The sequence below is a fragment of the Ictalurus furcatus genome, chromosome 25 (assembly GCF_023375685.1).
Source record: "Ictalurus furcatus strain D&B chromosome 25, Billie_1.0, whole genome shotgun sequence".
Classification (NCBI taxonomy): domain Eukaryota; kingdom Metazoa; phylum Chordata; class Actinopteri; order Siluriformes; family Ictaluridae; genus Ictalurus; species Ictalurus furcatus.
Window position 1 is genome coordinate 3321156 of NC_071279.1, and position 20799 is coordinate 3341954.

Genomic DNA, 20799 nt, shown 5'->3' on the forward strand with positions numbered 1-20799 from the left:
TTGGAGTGGTCCAGTCAGAGCTCAGATCTAAATCCTATCCAAAACCTGTGAAGAAGGCTGTGAACATCACCTCACAATCTCATAGATCTGGAGCATTTTTGCCAGGAAGAATGGAATGAAATTGAAAGTTTTTTTTTTTCTAAATGTTTCTGTTTGTTTTCCACTTGAATGTTGTTGGTTGCTTTATCACATTAAAAGTGGAAACTGATCTGATGATGTTAGTTAAATTTTTTTTACATCATTAGACATTTCAAACCCATTGTAAATCCATAAAACAATTCATTTTTGTCATCATTTTTGCTTTCGTTTGCAGCAAACTAAAGTGCATGAGGGACAGACAGCATTTCCAGCTGCAACAGAAAACCTTATTGGGTAGCCTTGTGAAATGAGCGCAGGATGTGAGGTACACCTGTGCCATCCTTCTGAGATTTCAATTTTCACGTTTTGTTTAACGTGCTATGGGATTGAGTCACTGCCAGAGACATGTGAGCGGCTCCCTTGTTTCTGCTCATCACCCAGAGCTTCCCACTGAATAAGTGGAGACTTTCTCAGCTGGCGGAGTTCCTCAGTCTGTGAATCTCTCTGTGCCAGTCCACTGAGGTTGCTTTCCCTGGCTGTGTCATGTGAGCCCAGCGGGGGAAGCAGACGCTCGCCACGCCACAAAGCCGCCTTTAGTAACTTGATCAAGGGCCAAAACGCAGCTTTTCTGAAGCAAAGAACATTACAGGCATGTAGAAATGGCTTCAGCGAGTCAGCGGCTTTGATGTGTAAAAAACCTGCTGCCCAGGCAGTGAGGTGTTCTGTAGTGCATCTTGTTGAGAAGAAAAAATGACTTTCATAAAACATAGCCACAGTCCAGCTGACAATATTCTTAGGAAAAGAAGCCTGAGTGCTGAAGTATTTCTTTTTGTCTCCCAGGATCCAATTTGAGGCTCATCAGTGTGATGCAGTTCAGTTGTTTGCAATGCTTCATCCTGTTCTCTTCTTTCAAGCATGCTGTGAATCAGATAAGCCTGTGCTGTGAAAAAGGAGCTGTAAAGTTCTGCAATGTTTTAAGTAAACCACTCTCGCAAATGTGTTTGTGCATCTTGTACTAGAGAGAAAATGAAGCATGAGCAGTTTAAATGAATAGTTGTTTCCTACAACCATTTGAGTAAACTCAGCCAGTAGTTCTTTGTACTTCAGACCCACCAACTGCCGGACGGTCCATGTTCTGACATGCTGCGTACGTGCATGTAATCCAGACACACAGATTCAGACAGAGTGCTGCACAGACTTACATGGGGCAATTATGGCTTTGCAGAGAATTAGCCAATTAACATAATGAAGCCCAAAAAGATTAAGGCTGATGGATTCAATTAAAAAAAAAAAATTATAACCAACCAGTGAACAACCTATTCATTATCTCCACCTCCTTCAATTAATCATTACTTTTTCAAATCCTCACATTTGTCCCATTTTTTTTCCTGTTTATTGAACCAACAGCATAGCTTTTTTTATTTTTAAAAAAATAAATGTCAAAATGCTACTGCATGACTTGGCTCAGAGGCATGAGCAACCCTAAATTACTCACATCAAAAGATCCAATCACATATTGTTAGCAAATAATGAGTGGAATTTAACGATTATTGTTTTTAATTAATTTTTCTCCTCAGCATCTATTAAAAAAAAAAAAAAAAAAAGAATAGACTCATGGCCTTTTCATAGACTTGCATTATGGCCTTGGACGTGTATGAAATAATCTATTCGCTCCGGTGTAGTAAATTTCAGCTGAAATTTTAATGACTTCATTTTCATAGAACAATATTGAAATGACCAACCATGTTGAACGGTTGAAAAGGTCAGCATATGTGTCTGCTGTAAACAAAGTCATGAGGTAGCCCTGGACAGAATAGTTTATATCCTAGACAGATTGAGGCTAATATTAGATTGGAACTGCAGTTTATTCTGTATTGGAGATTATAAACTGACTTATTTTTGTGGTAAAACCTGAAGTGAATTTGTGTCATTCATCTTGAGGGGGGGGGGGGGGGACATGATACACAAACATGGTGGAATTTGGTAGCTTACATTTACATCTAGAAATTAGGTGGCTTGAGTTACCAAATCACCACAGACTGGTTGAACTGTGAGCCTGTGTATGAATTGATTTCTATATACCCTTGTAACCTATATATACACTATATGGCCAAAAGTTTATGGACACCTGCCCATATGTGCGTGTTGAATATTCCATTTCAAATTTAGTCCAACCTTTGCAGTTATAATAACCTCCACTCTTCAAGGAAGGCTTCTCACTAGATTGTGGAGCGTGGCTGTGAGGATTTATGTTCATTCAGCCACAAGAGCATTAGTGAGGTCACTAATTTGGTGTTTCATCCAGTAGGGTTGAGGTCAGGGTTGTGTGAAGGACACTTGAGTTCATCCACTCCAACCTTGTTAAACCACATCTTCATGAACCTGGCTTTGTACACAGGGGCATTGTCATGCTGGAACAGGTTTGGGAGTCTTTGATCCATTGAAGGGGAATTCAATTCCTACAGCACAAAGACACTCTATGCAATCGTGTGTTTCTTAATTTGTGCCAACAGTTTGGGGAAGAACCACATATAGACGTAATGGTCAGGTGTCCTTTTGGCCATATAGTGTATAACACAGCCCAACATTTTGCTTTCAGTTGAGTACTTATAGTTATTTATTTGGTGGCAAACAATAATGAAAATGTACAATACATTATTTCCAGACAGCCATACAAATATTTACAGATTTCATACTGTTAAAGACCCTTGATTGGTTTTCTGTTAAATACATTTTCCAATCATTATTGTTCATAAATCACACAATATAACACTGTTTTAGTTTTCACATATTGGTGACAGAACACCACTTCTGCCTCTCAGTGTCTCCGGAATGTTCTTCGAAACAGTCTTTCTCCCAGGGTCAATATTTCAGCAGCATCCTAATCAGAAGAACAGATGGCTTACATGTGCTGTTGTTAAAATCTGTTCTGATTTGGTCACAGCATTTCCATGGTTTCATTGTGATACCAGTCTCTGTGAATTCGGATGGCATCTACTTCAGTTTTCATTCTTACAAGTCATTACTATTTTTTTTTAGTTACTATTCTCAGTTAGATCTGATGATTGGAGCATTGTAGTTTGATGTTATTCTGTATAATGAGAAGATTACTTGGATTACTTTATGAGTCTTTTTTCTGATATATGCACTCTCCACTAAGCATCAAAATAAACTGAGAAACTCTCTCTATTTTTTTTTTTTTTTTCAGCCAAAAAAATCTTTTGTACCTTTTTTCAGCTTGTCACGAGATCTTAGTAAGGCTTTCATTGAAGACAACACACTCACTCTGTGCAGTCTTTCAAAAAATGTCCTCCTCCACAAAGCGTATTTTTTATATACAGAATTGAAACTAGACGGGGCAAAATAAAAATGCCCCTTCGGATACATGTGGTCCTGCGTTCATCATCTTTATGCTGTCATCCAGCGATGGTTAAGTGACCCTCTCTGTTTGGCCTTATGATGATGTGAAGCAATTAATTTCAGACAATTTAAGGCTTGGTTGTTTGTTGTTTCTTCCCCCCACTGTTTCAGCTGCATTATTTCCCCCACTGTGACTTCTGTCCAAGCCTGTCAAATTGGCACATGAAAGGCAAGTTAATTAGCCAAAGCTGTTTGAGTATATCTATGCCCTATATTAGTCTGGTGCTGGTAAACAGACAAGATAAAAAAAAGCTGTTATTTGCGAGGAGATTCATGATACTGACTTTGTTACCAACAATTCTGTGCAGATTGAGCATGTGCATATATCTTAATCTGACTCGGGAAGTTTACATGACTCAGTACCAATCAGAATATTGGCAAATTCCGATTAATATCGGAATACTGATGTGCTTGCAAACGTAGTCAATGACTTCAACTAATTTCTCTCAGTGTTGTGCATCATAATACAGTTTGTACTACATAGTATATGCCATGTGTTCTATCACATCCTGAAACTCTTCCTCTGGCTATCTGCAGACCCTCCAGCTGTGGAGCCTGTGTCGTTGGAAGTTCGTCAGGGTCTGAGCCGTCCAGTACCAATGACCTGTCGTGTGCTACGTGCTCACCCTTCACGTGTGTTGCGGTACGAGTGGCGTCTGGGCTCCCGCTTGCTGCATGCGGGCCACTTTGACACAAGCGATGAAACTGAGTACTCCGTGCGCAGCCTCAGCCGCGATGGCTACGGAGAGTACACGTGTGACATCATCAACGAGGCTGGAGCTGGCCGCTGCACCTTCCTCGTCACTGGTAAGACCACTTACCTATCTCTTAGGTGCACATTTAATGGAATATTCATAAATTATAACTGTATCATGCATTTGATGGTCTTTGTCAGTGCATGTGCAGAAAATGTGTATTTGAGGAACATACTGATGTAAGAAAAGTCAGAGACATAAAAAAGTTCAATAGTAAGGAATAAAGAAGTCGCTTTTGCTTCTAGGTCTCTCGAAATAATATATGGCAGTGGTTTAAATAAGCATTTACCATTCTCATTCAGCAGCAGGAAATCATATAGGTTTGTGAAATAATGATGAGAAGCAGCACAACAGTCATCATCTCCACCCACCATTCATTCATTGATCTTCAGTAAGCACGTTATACTGATGAATGTCGCAGTGGATCAGACCTTATTCCAGGAACACTGGACATAAGGTGGGAATACACTCTGGGATGCCAGTCCATTGCAGGGCACCACACACACACACACACACACACACACACACACACACACACACACACACAATCATTCACATCTAACTGACATTGTATGTGTGCTAACAATGTATGTTTCTACCTCAATGTCACAGTAACTTGGACTAATGATTTAGCTATTTGCAGTTATAATTAATGGAAAGCAGGGGTGAATTCTCAAGTATGAATGTATGCAAAACTGTATGAAAGTCTATGTAGAAGAAGAAATATCTCCGAGAACTGTTATAATAATTTACACACTTTATTATAGAGAAATGGTAATTATATGTGAGGGTGGGCATAGTGGCATTTTAACATGTTAGCCTCGCACCTCCACCCCTGTGGGCTGGGGGCTTGAATCCCGCCTCCGCCCTTTGTGCGTGGAGTTTGTATGTCTCCAGGTAGTGTATGAATGGATGTGTGAATGTGTGTGAGATTGTGCCCTGCAATGGGTTGGCCCCCTGTCCAGGTTGTCCTGCTCCTTGTGTGTTCCCTGGGATAGGCTCCAGGCTCCCTGTGACCCTGTGTAGGATAAGCAGTATGGAAAATGGATGGATGGATGGATGGAAATTATATGGATAATCTGGTATTATGGAACCTGCCTAAATGCAACTTTGTCAGCCAAGTTGTTGAAGTATGTAAACAGATAAATGTAAGTCAACTTGAAAGTTTCTAACTTTACAGTAAGAGGACTTGCCAAACAATTATTCTGAACAGACTCTACCCATGCATATAATATAATGTTCTGTTTGAGTCTGTTATTTAGAGTCTGGGTAACATTTCTGGCTATGAACAGTTCCCCCCTCCACCTGTGGGAACCATCACCTAAGTATTAACATCACTTCCTGTCTATAGCTTTATAAGTGATGTGCTTCCTGGGTTATGTTGCAGCGTATTGCCAGTATTATTCTGCCTTACTAAGCCATTTGTTCATGCTACCTATATTCTGTGTTAGTAACCCTTTTGCCTCTTTTCTGGCTTTTGCCTTTTGTCTTCCGTTTTGGATTATACGCCTTCAATCTGCCGCTCTGTGTATGAAACTCTGCCTGAATGTGACCACGCTTCTAATTACCCTGTTTGGATTGTTTACTTAGGCCTGTTGTTAACAAATCTCTGCAGTATGGATTCTAACCCTCCACGTGCAATGGCGTCCTTACAGAATATGCCTACTTAGAATCCAGCGGAGACGACACAGCTTCAACTACAATTGCCTATCAGGGTGAAATTTTGCATGGGTATCGGGAAAGCTGCCAATGACCATCTGACACATTACAGGCAGAATTAACCTTACCCGTACTGCTACACGGTAAAGATGGCACAACTGGAAAAGTGCGATGGATCAGCCGAAAAATGCAAGGGATTTTTGAGACAACGTGCGATGTATTTTGCTCATCAGCTGAACGCTTTTCCGGACAACAATGTTAAGTATGCCGTGGTGTGAAGTTTGCTTTGCAGTAGGACATTGGATTGTTCGGTTTGGGAAACTGATGAACAAATGCAGGAGTCCTTCTCGTATTTTTCACAACAACTGAAGGAAGTTTTTGAATACCCTGCCGGGGGACGGGAAGTGTCGGTGCAGTTGCTTTCTCTATGCTAAGGGAAGTTTTTGCATGCTAGCAGCGCTAAGCGGGCTGAATGGCACCACCCTGAAAGCTGTGTAGGATTAAATCCCACTCTCAAAGCAGAGCTGGCTTGTAAAGACACCGAACTGACCCTGTCCAAGTACATCACCTTATCCATTCAGATTGACAATCTCATGCGCAATCAACCACGATCCAGTATGCTCAGTTATTCTCCTGCTACTTCCGCATCTCCGGTTACAGCGTCAAGCGATGGGGAGAATTTTATACAAATCGGCCATGCGAGGGTCTCCGAGGCAGAACGCCGACACAGATGAATGGAGTGGCTGTGCTATTATTGTGGCCAACCTGGATATTGGATTAGCACCTGCCCAAGCAAGCCCAGGACCTCAGCAGAATCCTCTCAAAGTGTGAGCATTACTTCTCCGTCCATTTCTCTTCAGTATTTACCCTTCCCGTAACAATTCTAACAAAAGACCAATCATGTGTTACAGCGTTAGTAGATTCAGGAGCTGCTATTAACCTTATCCATTAGCAGTTGATCGACCAGCTCTGTATCCCTGTCACACCATGTAACCCACCCATTCACGTCACCGCAGTTGACAATGCGCCCATAGGCACCGGACAGATCACCCACAAGACCATCCTCATCCAGATTCAAATAGGATTGTTTCATGTGTAGACCATCACCGTCTATGTGATAACCTCTCCTCGCCATCCCTTAATCCTAGGTTACCCATGGCTGGCCATCCATGATCCGATAATCTCCTGGAGAGGAGGGGAATTGCTGCACTGGTCTCCTTACTGTCACACTCACTGTTTTCCCACAGAATTGATCATGCCATGCCTGACCACAAGTATTGAAAGTCCTCATCCATACACTCACATCCCGAAGGAATATGCAGACTTCATGGAGGTGTTTAGCAAGGAAAAGGCCACCCAATTGACCCTGCAGTGACCGTGGGATTGTGCCATCGACCTACTACCAAATACCTTTCCCCCGAGAAGCAAGGCATATCCTCTATCCCTCCCAGAAACACAGGCCATGGAGGAGTACATCGAGGAAGCATTAGCCTCGGGCTTCATCTGACCCATCATGTCACATGCAGCCACCAGTGTTTTCTTTGTGGAAAAAAAGATGGAGGACTCTGGCCATGTATAAATTTCTGTGGTTTAAACACCACTATGATTAAGTGCCCTTATCCCCTACCATTGGTTCCTTCTGCCCTGGAACAACTTAGTAACGCCAAAATCTTCATCAGACTGGATCTCTGAAGTGCCTATAACTTGGGCCGCATAAAAGAGGGGGATGAGTGGCGTTCCTCACCACGAAGGGGCACTATGAATACTTGGTAATGCCATATGGGCTGACTAACGCGCTTTCAGTTTTTCAGTCCTTCATTAATGAGATCTTCAGATACCTGCTTAATAGTTGCATGATTGCCTACATTGATGATATTCTCATCTACTCACGAATCAGGAACAAACACATTCAGCAGGTAAAGACCATGCTCCACCGCTTGCTTAACCACCATCTCTACGTCAAGGCAGACAAATGCGAATTTCACACCACCTCCACGAACTTCATCGGGTATCACATTAGCCCCGGGTTAGAGATTGAAGACTCCAAGGTCTGGGCCATCACAGAATGGCCAGCCCCTACCTCCGTCAAAGAACTACAGTGGTTCCTAGGGTCTGAAATCTTCTACTGAAGATTTATAAGCAACTTCAGCTCCATCGTAGCCCCACTCACAACACTACTCAAGACCAAACCCAGGAAGCTGCCTTGGCTTGAGAACACGCAACAGGCATTTAACAGACTCAAGTCTAGTTTCAACACAGCCCCGATCCTGAAACACCCGACCTGGATCATCCATTCATAGTAAAAGTGGATGCTTCAGACTGTGGCATCTGGGCCGTTCTCTCCCAAAGGCATGGCATTCCAGGTAAACTCTACCCCTGTGCTTTCTTTTCCAGGAAACTCATGCCAGCTCAGAACAAACACAATGTAGGTAACAAGGAGCTGCTATCCATGAAAGCAGCCCTAGAAGAATAAAGGCAAGGAGTAAGGCACCCATATCATGTCACCACTGACCACAAGAACCTGGAGTATGTCAAGAGCACCAAAAGGATGAATCCATAACAAGCCAGGTGGGCGCTTTTTTGTACCTGATGTAATTTTACCGTAACCTATTGTCCAGGAAGCAAGAACTGCAAAGCTGATGCCCTGTCCTGGACGTATGACCCAGTTCATTTCTTACCTCACCCCAAGTACATACTTCCACAATCCGCAGTCATTGCAGTCAGTGCACCTATCCACTGGGACATTATAGGGGAGATTCAGCAGAGGCATCAGACAGAACCTCCACCACAGGAATGTCCCCTGTACAAGCAGTGTGTTGCTCAAGCTCTCCAACAAAAGGTCCTGCACTAGGTGCATTCATCCCGAGGCTCTGGGCACCCAGGAACTCATAGAACTGCTACTCTGGTACATCATACTTTCTGGTGGCCCACTCTTCTCCAAGCATTGATTATGTTAATGCTTGACCTGTTTTGCAACTTCCTACTGGGCTACTACAACCTCTGCCCATCCCTCAACATTCCTGGTCTTTCATATTTCATGACTGAGCTCCCCAATTCCAATGGGTCCACGACTATCTGTGTCATAATTGATCGTTTTTCCAAGTCATGCCATCTCATCCCTCTGAAAGGTCTTCCCACAGCTATGGAGACGGCCAAGGCCCTGTTCCATCAGGTATTCTGGGTGTACGGCCTCCCAAAGGACATTTATACGGATCGCGGATCCCAGTTTACGTCACGGGTATGGAGAACTTTCTGTCACAAACTCAATATAAATGTAAGCTTAACCTCTGGCAAGACAGTCAAGTGGAAAGGCTCAATCTGGAAATTGGATGCTATTTACGGTTTTATTGGAGCCAAAAACAACATCAGTGGAGCACACAAAACTCACTCATCCACTGGGGTGACCCCATTTCACTGTGTTGTGGGTTATCAGCCACCTCTGTTCCCGTGGTCTGGAGGACCCTTGGAAGAGGGTTCCATGAGCTGTAAGCCGTAATCATCAAGATTAAAACAAAAAAAGGCTTTAAATATTTCACTTTATATACAGTGGGGGAAATAAGTATTGAACACATCAACATTTTTTTCAGTAAATATATTTCCAATGAGGTTATTCACATGAAATTTTCACCAGACTTTGGTATTAACTCATGAAATCCGGAAATATAAACAATTCACAACATTAAAGTCCAAAAGTAAAGTTATGTGTAATAAAATGGAATGACACAAGAAATAAGTATTGAACACGCTAAGAAAAAGCAGTTCTCCAAAGCAAGGTAAGGCAAGGAACCAGCTGAAATGCATAAGTCATCTCATCTGACCAGACTACACTATCCCAGTATACCTCCTATCTGTGCAAATTAATATCAGCTGGGTTAGTAAATTGATGGTCTATAAAAAGGCTTTTCGTTACCAAGGTGTCACATAAGAAACATCTCATGATGGGTAAAAGCAAAGAGCTCTCCCAAGACCTTCACAACCTTATTGTTACAAAACATATTGATGGAAGCAGATACAGACATATTTCAAAACTTCTGAATCCTACAGTAAGCACCATTGGGGCCATTATCCACAAGTCGAAGCAACATCACTCCGTCATCAACCGGCCACGCACAGGAGCTCCTCACAAGGTTTCTGACCAGGGAGCCAGAAGAATAGTCAGAAGGGTAGCCCAAGAGCCAAGGACCACTCGGAAAGCGCTCCAGAAACACCTGAAGGCAGCAGGTGCCATCGCCACAGAGAAAACGATAGGCAATGCACTCCACTGCTCACACTCAACCTACAAGACTCCATTACTAAAGAAAAGGCATGTTGAAGCTCATTTAAAGTTTGCTACAACTCATTTGGACAAGCCTATGAAATACTGGGAGAGTGTAGTCTGGTCAGATGAGAGCAAAATTGAACTTTTTGGCTGTCATACTACACACCATGTTTGGAGAATAAATGGCACTGCACATCACCCTAAAAACACAATACTAACAGTTAAGTTTGGAGGTGGAAGCATCATGGTGTGGGGCTGTTTTTCATCACATGGTACTGACTTCATATAATTGACGGAATGATGAATGGAGCCCTTTACCAGAAGATTCTTGAGAAGAATCTACTGCCATCCACCAGGATGATGAAGATGAGACGTGGGTGGGCCTTCCAGCAGGACAACGATCCAAAGTATACAGCAAAATAAACTCTCAATTGGTTACATAGAAAAAAATCAAGGCGTTAGAATGGCCCAGTCAATCACCTGACTCGAATCCAATTGAACAAGATTTAAAGACAATATGTTTAGAAGAAGCCCATTAATTTCTGCATACAGGAAGCGTCTTGAAGCTGTCGTTACAAACAAAGGCTTCTCCACTAAGTATTAAAGAAATTTCTGTTAGCGTGTTCAATTCTTTTTTCCCACTTTATTATACATAACCTTAATGTTTGGATTTCTTGTGTAAATACCAAAGTCTGGTGAAAATTTCATGTGAATAGCCTCATTGGAAATATATTTCCTGAAAATGTTGACGTATTCAATACTTATTTCCCCCATTGTATAATGAACATAGAATGCTCTATATGAAAGTTCCACTTTTTGAATTAAATTATGGAAAATAAATGAACATTTCCACCATATAAAATTTTTTTGAGATGCACCTGTAGACTGGAGTTTCCTACTGATTATCGCATCTCTCCCTCATTCCATGTATCGCTACTGAAACCCGCACCTGAGCCTGCAACCACCAAATCTGCACCACCTCTGCGTTGATGGGTCCCCTGCCTATCTGGTCAGAGAAATCCTCGACTCCCATATGAGGTTTAATTAGCTGCAGTACCTGGTGGACTAGGAGGGCTACAGCCCAGTGGAGAGATTCTGGGTGGCAGCCACAGACATTTTGGATCCCTCACTCATCCGGGTCTTCCACTGTGATCACCCAGAGAAACCAGCACCTAGACCCAGGGGACGGCCCAGAAGGAGAAAACCGGGAGGTGTTCCTAGAGGGGGGAATCTGTAACACTTTTGGCTATGAACAGTTCCCCCCTCCACAAGAGGGAACCGTCACCTGAGTATTAACATCACTTCCTGTTTATAGCTTTATAAGCGATGTGCTTCCTGGGTTATGTTGCGATGTATTGCCAGTATTATTCTGCGTTACAAAGCCATTTGTTCATGCTTCCTATGCTCTGTGTTAGTAACCCTTTTGCCTGTTTTCACACTTCTGATTACCCCCTTTGGATTGTTTACTGTATATCTTTTGTTAATAAATCTCTGCAGTATGGATTCTGACCCTTCTCGTGCTATGGCGTCCTTACAGTCTGTGAGTCCAAAATCATTGATTTTTTTGCACCTTCTTATATTCATTTGTCATTTGAATCTTTATAGAAATAATTGTATCAGTAACCCTGTACCAGTATATGTGATAAGGAAATTTGAAATAATATTATAACATTTTCTAACGCTGTAAAAATAAAAGACATTGTAGCAAGTGAAAATATGTTAGTTATACATAAATGTATCTAATACATATCATTAGTAATTAATTACTAACAGTTATAAAATCAATAAAAGCCTTTAAACCAAATTGGTTGAAATTATCCGCCAATAGAACAAAACAGTTTCATGCTTGAAATAAGTAAAAAGGTACAGAAATAGTTTTGATAGTCTGATGTACTATATGTGTTATGATTATTTTATAATGAAAAAATATTAGACTATTTAGGATGCTTTTAATTGCTAAGATAACATTTTTTTAGCAAGTGAATAATGCAGTACATTCAATAATAATATATGCAGTGAATAATATACCACCATTGGTGATGCTGTCACACAAAATGTTTGTCTCTAGGTGTGCATATATCTCCTACAAAATGCTATTTTTAAACCAGGGTGACCTACTTTTTTTCATTTCTTTTTTTTAAAACTGTATTTATCCATTGCTTTGATGAACTACAACAGCGCAGTGATCTTCTTTAATATTCTCATGCATTTCCACTGAATGATTATATATAATTTATTGCATACATCATTATTTAATAGTTTTAGCTCTTCAGACGAAATGCGGCGTAAAATAAAGGCATTCTGAGTAAACACACTTTGCAGTTTTTATTTATTTATTTTTATTGAAGCAAAAAAAAAAAAAAAACCCGTTATCCAACACCTATCATCCATGTGAAAAACTAATTGCCACCTCAAGCTTAAAATCTGGTTTTTAACTGCAACCAAACACTTCTGATAACTGGAGATCAGTCTTTCACAGCACTGTGGTGGAATCTCGTCTTTGCAGGTCTGCTTTAGTTCAGCCACACTGGAGGGTTTTCGAGCATGAACCATTTAAGGCCCAGTTGCGCTTGAGTTTCCTCTTACAGACTGAACACCGGACATTCTCCTTTAGGATTTTCTGTTAGAGAACAGAATTCATGTTTCTCTCAATTATTGCAAGTTGTCCAGGCCCTGAAGCAGCAAAGCATCCCCACACCATCACACTTCCACCACCATGCTTGATCATAGCTATGATGTTCTTTTTGTGGAATTCTGTGTTTGGTTTACGCCAAATGTAATGGGACCATGGTCTTCCAAACAGTTCCACTTTTGACTCATCAGGCCTGGTTGCATCTAGTCCAGCTGAACCTCATTATGAATGCAGTTTCATAGATTTGGAGGCAAATACATTTTCACACAGGCCCATTTGGTAGTGGATAACTTTTTTGCTTCAATGAATAACATTATCATTTTAAAAATGTATTGTGTGTTTACTCAGGTTGCCTTTGTTTTATATTAGATTTTGTCTGAAATTTTTAAATAATGAGATATATACAAAAACAGAAGAAATCAGAAGTATATACAGTCCGGTCCATACGCAATTTTGCCTCTATGTACTATTTTCTAAATTTGGATGGGTATAAGCATTTTTACTTTTTACTCATAGGCAGAAATGCACCCTCCTGCAATGATGTATATAGTGCAGTACAACAGAGGTTGTGACATTTGGAATCTGCTGTGCAAGGATTTTCTTTTCTAACCAATTATGGTTCAAAATTGTTCTAACTGTAATCCCTGTCAAGACACAAGGCTTTAAAGTCCTGTCTCATTTCTTATTAATGTCATCCCACTTTATTATAAATCAGCAACTTTTCAGGTGCTCCAACTACTAATTAAATGCAACAGAATTGCTCAATCACTTTTGAGTCTGGTTGCAGCAGCTCTTTATACTCTTGCAGATATAGTCTGAAATCCTTCAAAAATATTTCATTGTCCATATTGTTGTACAGTTCTCTCTAATAATATGATAAGCTGTTACAGCTATAGTTTATTTGTGTCAGTAAGCTGCTATTCTCTATGTGATTATATGAGCTTCAAAGGTCACCTAATAAAGTAGTTATTGCCTGATAACCGGTTAGCTTAACAAGAAAACCATTTGACTAAAATCATCATAGAGCGATATGAATGGATGCTTGGTCCAGCGTTAGCCTGCTGTTAGTGTATATGATGAGTGCAGTTTTGAATGATAGTTTATTTGCGTTAACTGTCAAGTCGCAGGAAAATCTGTTATGTAACGTAGTTAGCAACCTGCAACTAGCCTCAAGAAGCTTTCAAATGTAAAGGCAAACAGTTGAATGATTTGATGTGTATGGGTTCTGATGCAGGAGTGGACTGTTTGTCCCCAGTGTAAGACACATAACTGAGGATGGGAGATCTCTGTCTCTATAAACCAGTTCCGTAACCATTTCCTGTAAAATTTCGGCAAAGGTAGTGATCATCTCGTGAACAAAATTTTTTTATAAATAAACATGCTGTGCTTCAAAAGAAATTTAATGACAAGAAATGCAGTAAGACTAGAAGAAATACTCTCAGCAACTACTAGTGTTTTTTGTAATATGGAGTAATTTATTACAGGAGAAGGCAATGAAGAAGCCAGAATTAGCTATGTTGCTACTGGCACTTTTTGCAATTTATATAAAGCCATTCTCATAAATCAATATGAGCCAAATTTTGTGTGTTTATAGCATTATACTGTAACTTGGCTTACAAGCAGCTGAATGGTTTATCATGTAAATTCAAATGCTAACTTTGCTAACATGCTTGAAAGTCCTTGCTAATGCTAACTCTGGAACTCTAGGTTCTATGAGGCAGGATCTAAGGCGGAGTTTTGTGTAAAAGGGTGGCAATGGGGGAGGACTGAAAGAGTTAAAAAATCATTCACATGTTCTTGAGCCCACCTATTACAGACCTGATGTTGACTTATTTTGACAAATCTTACCTAATAGTCCTTTAACTCTGGTAAATAAATCTGTGTTATATATATATATATATATATATATATATATATATATATATATATATATATATATATATATATATATTTTAAACGAAATAAGTCTCAGATATTTAAATTCAATTAAAACACATCTCAATCCGGCAGATAATTATCAGCATCCCATAATAATTTGATCTGCCCATCTAATGTCGGAGAAAGCTCCCGAACAATAGCTAGCTAACATTTGAAAATATCCTCAAACAGAGCTGGTTAACTAACAACAGAGATTCTGAGCCAGCTGAGCCAGCCAGCTGTCTCGATGTTTGTTGTTCCAGGGTTGGATATTTATATCATCAAATATTAAGACTTTGATATTGGGTTGTAAATCTAGCACTCTGGCTAGAGCTTTTGTTTGTCCCTTAAGGGGAACTTTCAATGTGTGTATGTAGAACATGAGAACAGATGATTTTGCTTTCAAATAAGATTCCAAGCAGAACCTATTTCGGAAACATTATAGCCTTTCTCTCTGGATTTTTTTGCTCTTTCAAACTTACTAATTTGTCCTCGAGCAAAGTTATTCAATTTTCCTTTTTATTCAGAATCACAAATTAGTTTTGTCAGTTTGCATCCCTTATATCAAGGATCTGGTAATTGATAGAAAGGAATGGAAAGAAATCACATCTAGGCACACGGCAAAGACTGAATGGAGAATATTTTCAATAAGATTCACATCAGCTGCGTATGTAGTGCTTAATGCCAAATGACACGTGATGGTTAGGAAGAAGAAATAGCTGGGGGCATTGGAAAATTAATTCATTTTAAAACCCTATGGCCATTGGTCCTGAAAAGAAGCACGCTGAGCTGAAAGAAGGAATAGAATCAGGGCCATTTAGAGTCCATCACGTCTTCCATACCAGCGCCACATGACAGAACGAGATATGGATTGATGGCCACAGCAGTCATCTGAGAGCTCAAAGGAGCCGAGAGGACGCTGACTGTCAGAGTTGGCCGGCATTTGTTACCTGATCCTGGCACCACAGAAGCCTCTTCTCCTCCAGTAGTGTTTGGCTTTTAGGGCTGAAAACATGGACCTCTCTGCACTGCTTGGCATAAATCAAAGCTGCCTTCCCGTGAGCTGTAGGTAAAGCCTGAAGCAGATCTCAGCAGCCTGCATCTATTTTCTTGCCATGGAAAGGTGGAGAGCTGACTTGCCATCGTTCAGCAGCTCTCTCCTCTCCCCATGCTCTGCCTTCCCTGCCATCTGGACACAAAGGCAGTTGCCAGAGTTAGCAGAGCCTGCAAACTCCAGGGAGGGTAGTCTACTCCAGCTACTGATTAGCCCTAAAATCTGGCCCAGTTTGTAGGCGATGCTTCCCAAGAGGAGCTCCGTTCCTGTTCACTGTAGGTATAATGGCTCCTGTTTTGTACTCACAGTAAGTGAGCTGAGGGGGAGGAGTTATTTTAAAACAATGTTAATTTTGTTGCATGTGGACATTTAAAGAAACAGGATATATCAGACATCATAAATCTGCATTAGAAATACTTACAGATCACATGAAAAAAACAAGATGTTTAAAATGATTACCTTGGGGTCCAAAAGTCTGAGTGCACTAGTAAAAATGTTTCTACAGTGCTGTGAAAAATGATTTCTGGATCATTGTCTTGCTGCATAATCCAGTTGTGCTTGAGTTTCAACTTACGGACTGAAGACCGGACATTCTTCTTTAGGATATTCTGGTAGAGAGCAGAATTCATGTTTCCCCTCGATTTATTGTAAGTTGTCCAGGCCCTGAAGCAGCAAAGCATCCCCACAGCATCACACTTCCACCACCATGCTTGACCGTAGCTATGATGTTTGTTTTTGTGGAATTCTGTGTTTGGTTTACGGCAGGTGTAACGTGACCCCTGTCTTCCAAACAGCTCACCTTTCGGCTCATCAATCCACACAACATTTTCCCAAAAAGTTTGAGGATCATCAAGGTGTGTTTTGGCAAAATTCAAATGAGCCTTAATGTTCTTCTGGGTTAGCAGTGGTTTTCACCTCACCACTCTTCCATGGATGCCGTTTTTGCCCAGTGTCTTTCTGATAGTGGAGTCATGAACAGTGATATTTATTGATGCAGGAGAGGCCTGTAGGTCCTTTGATGTTGTTCTTGGCTCTTTTTTGACTTCCTAGGTGAATCGTTGATGTGCTCTTGGAGGAATTTGGGAAGGTTGGCCACTTCTGGGAAGGTTCACTACTGTGCCAAGCTGTTTCCATTTGGAGATAACTGTGGTCCTTTCAAGTCCCAGAGCCTTTGAAATAGCTTTGTAACCCTTCCCAGACTGATGTATTTCAATCACCTTCTTCCTCATCATTTCTGGAATTTCTTTCATTTTGTCATAGTGTGTTACTGAGTAAGACCTTTTAACCATCTTCATGCTGTTGAGAAAGTTCTATTTAAGTGTTGATGTGATTGAACAGGGTTTGCAGTAATCAGGCCCGGTTGTATCTAGTCCAGCTGAACCCCATTATGATGCAGATTCATAGATTTGGGGAATTAGTAACTATGGGGCAAATACATTTTCATAATTAAATTAAATTAAACAAGCATATTTGCAGCAATTCCTCATTAGGTTTAATAATAGTTTGCCCTAATAGATTGTATGAAGAAATGCCTTGAAGAATGAGCAGATTGACTTTCATTTCCGCATCCTGAGCTGTAAGTTTTACTCTACTACAGGCCCTTTCACACTGAGTGCGACACGATAAAGCGAAGTGAATCGGCAGTGAACGGTGCTTTCACACCAAATGCGAAATGATTGATCGCCTTAGGTGGCGCTGACCGAGAATGCATTTTACGCCTGCATACTAGGTGGCGCAACCAACTATTCAGCTGATCGGCCTATTGTCTTGGACTGCTGAGAAGAAGAATCACTTATATGTTGGCGTATAGCACCACAACACAAACTTTTAAGAAGCACAGAAACTACTTTTTCTTATTTTATGTGTATTCTACCCAGAAAGAGAGGCAGAAAGTTTTTTGTGTGTTTTTTGAACAGAACCATCAAGCTGTTTTAGTATGAATGAAATAATTCTAAATATAATGCTATAACACAGTAGTGTGACAAAACCCATTTATTTGTGCAAGATAAATAAAAAATAAATAAATAAAATAAAAGATTTTAAGATCTAAAAGTATCAAATATGAGATATATATATATATGAAAGAGCGATAAGAATAAGAATGATAAGAATAAAGGGGATTACAAGTATAAACTATATCTAAAAAAATAACTTTTTTGTCGATGTTTTTGTAGCCGCTGTGACTTTTATCAAAAAGTTCTCTGTTCTCAGACACCATTGATAACTAGAACTCAACATCCTCTCTCTTCTCTCTTCTCTCTTCCGGAATACTTTACTTCGGTGTTTACACTGGTTTTCAAAACAGTTTTCGGTGCTATAGCATCACCTATCTCGCCCTTTTGTGCAAAAGCAGCGGCTCCAGGCACGTGATCTAAAGCTCAAATCTAATTGGATTCATCATGGGGTGACGGTGGGGGGGGGGGGGATCGACACACTGCTCAGAAAAAAATAAATCTCACTTTGTTGCACTGTGACTGATCACACCTGGTGTGAATAGATATCAATTGTTTCAATTCAAGAGCGTCATCGCATCATACATTCGTGTTGCTTAATCGCACTCAGTGTGAAAGACCTTTACTTCTACTTCCTTCCTCCCTTCTGACGTCTGGAACAGTAAGGCAGCCAAGACGTATGAGATGTGCCACAGCCAGTTGCTTAAACCAAGATCAAAATGCACTCTGTAAATCTGATTACCAGACCATGCGAGAGGCCAGACTTTGTATACACAGGCCTGAGATCAAGCTCAATGCTGAGATGTCAGGCTGTGACGTCTGCAGAGCTGAGTTAAAGAAGCTATTCATTCACTCTGCCAGGCTAACACCACGCATCTTACTCTAGTCTTAGTCCATTTTTAAATATTAGTGGTGTTTTTGTTGTTGCAGATGTTGTTGTTGTTTCCTTTCTTCCCTTGTTAATTTTAGATGCAACTCGCCTTTAAATCTGTAAAAGCCAAGCAGAGAATTAAAAAAAAAAAGGACTTAACAAAAGGGTTTAAATTCTTATTTAATTCCACCAGAAACCACACAATACATTTCGACATACACTCATTGCGTGACTCTCAACTGTAAAAATGCTCATTTTACTGGTTTGTGGCTTACCCTATGTGGTAGGCACACAGCTCAGTTACCTTGAGTCATTCAGGGTTGCATCATATAAATAAATAAAATAAATAAAATAAATAAATAAATAAATAAATAAACATCCTGGAATTTGAACCTGAATCTCAAGTGGGAACGATCTAAATCCTGCATAATATTTATCTCATATTACAGATAATGTGAAGATCCAGAGCTGAAAAGCTGTGATATTTGAACAGATACAATCTGCTCTAAAAGATAAACATGCTATTTTAACTCACTCACTGATAGATTCGGTGCCTTAAGGAATGATGAGCTGTTTGAGCACTTGATTCATTACATTTACTCCTGACTAATTTTTAGGACAAATGAAGCATTTACCAAGAACTAAAATAATCAATTAATCTTTAGCAACATTCTGTTCATTTCAACTGCTTTATGAATTATATGGTCCATTAAATTATATATATATATATATATATATATATATATATATATATATATATATATATTTTTATATATATATATATATATATATATATATATAATATATCACATATATATATATATATATATATATATATATATATATATATATATATATATATATATATGTGATATATTTTTTGATAAATCTGAGGGAGATCTTAAGGATTTAAAACGTAAAACAGGATTTATCCTCCACTCATTTCATCTTCCTTTTAAGCTAGTGGTTAGACATGTAGGTAGTGAGATTTTAGTGAAATCTTATTATATTATAAGTATAAGTACATATCTCTGGAACTTTACTGGACAGATTAACACAATTCTCAAAAGATTCCCTCAGTTGGCGTTCTAATGGTGGAGTGGTGAGATATACAGTGCCCTCCTCTAATATTGGCATCCTTAGTGAATATGAGCAAAGAAGGCTATGAAAAGTTGTCTATTGTTTAACCTTTTGATATTTTGTTCCAACAATTCAAAAATACTCTGCTCTCATGGATATCAAACAATTGCACACACAACACAGGTTTGTAAAAAAAAAAAAAAAAAAAAATCTTTGTTAAATATAGGTGTCCAACAGTTATTGGCATCCCTATGAGTTCATATGAGGAAAATATATTTGAAGTATATCTCATTGATATTTTAAATTTTTTTTAGTACACCTGGGTGACTAGGAACAGGAAAATTTTCAAGCATGACTTCCTGTTTCACAGGGGTATAAATATGAGGTAACACACAGGCCAAATTCCCTTAGTCATTCATAACAATGGGTAAGACCAAGGAATATAGCTGTGATGTGCGGGAAAAGGTTGCTGAGCTTCACAAAATGGGAAGTGTCTATAAGAAAATAGCACAAGCATTGAAAATGCCCATTTCCACCATCAGGGCAATAATTAAGAAGTTCCAGTCAACTGGAAATGTTATGAATCAACCTGGAATTGGACGTGTGTCTATATCGTCTCAACACACTGTGAAGAGGACGGTTCGAGTGGATAAACAATCTCCAAGGATCACAGCTGGAGAATTGCAGAAGTTAGTTGTGTCTTGGGGTCAGAAAGTCTCCAAAACTACAATCCGAAGTCACCTACATCACCACAAGTTGTTTGGAAGGGTTTCAAGAAAAAAGCCTCTACTCTCATCCAAAAATAATCTCGAGCGTCTTCAGTTTGCCAGACACTACTGGAACTTCAAATGGGATTGGGTTCTATGGTCAGATGAAACCAAAATAGAGCTTTTTGGTAATAAACACCAGAGGTGGTTTTGGAGCACACAGAGAGGTAGCCATATGGAAAAGTACCTCATGCCCACGGTTAAATATGGTGGTGGATCTTTAATGTTTTGGGGCTGTTTTTCTGCCAGAGGGCCTGGACATTTTGTTAGGAAACATGACATCATGGACTGTCATGTCAGTTAGGTTAGGACGGATACAAATGCAGATAAGAGCATTATTATAAGCAAGATAGTCA

At 39.8% G+C, this 20799-nt stretch overlaps 1 protein-coding gene across 1 annotated transcript in view; it reads left to right on the forward strand.

Moving 5' to 3' along the window:
* Positions 1–20799, forward strand: part of LOC128601554 (MAM domain-containing glycosylphosphatidylinositol anchor protein 2-like) — a 202683-nt gene that overhangs the window by 153645 nt on the left and 28239 nt on the right. Inside the window, exon 9 of the mRNA XM_053614848.1 lies at positions 4036–4305. Within this exon, the coding sequence (XP_053470823.1) occupies positions 4036–4305 (270 nt within the window). The remainder of the gene's footprint in view (positions 1–4035; positions 4306–20799) is intronic.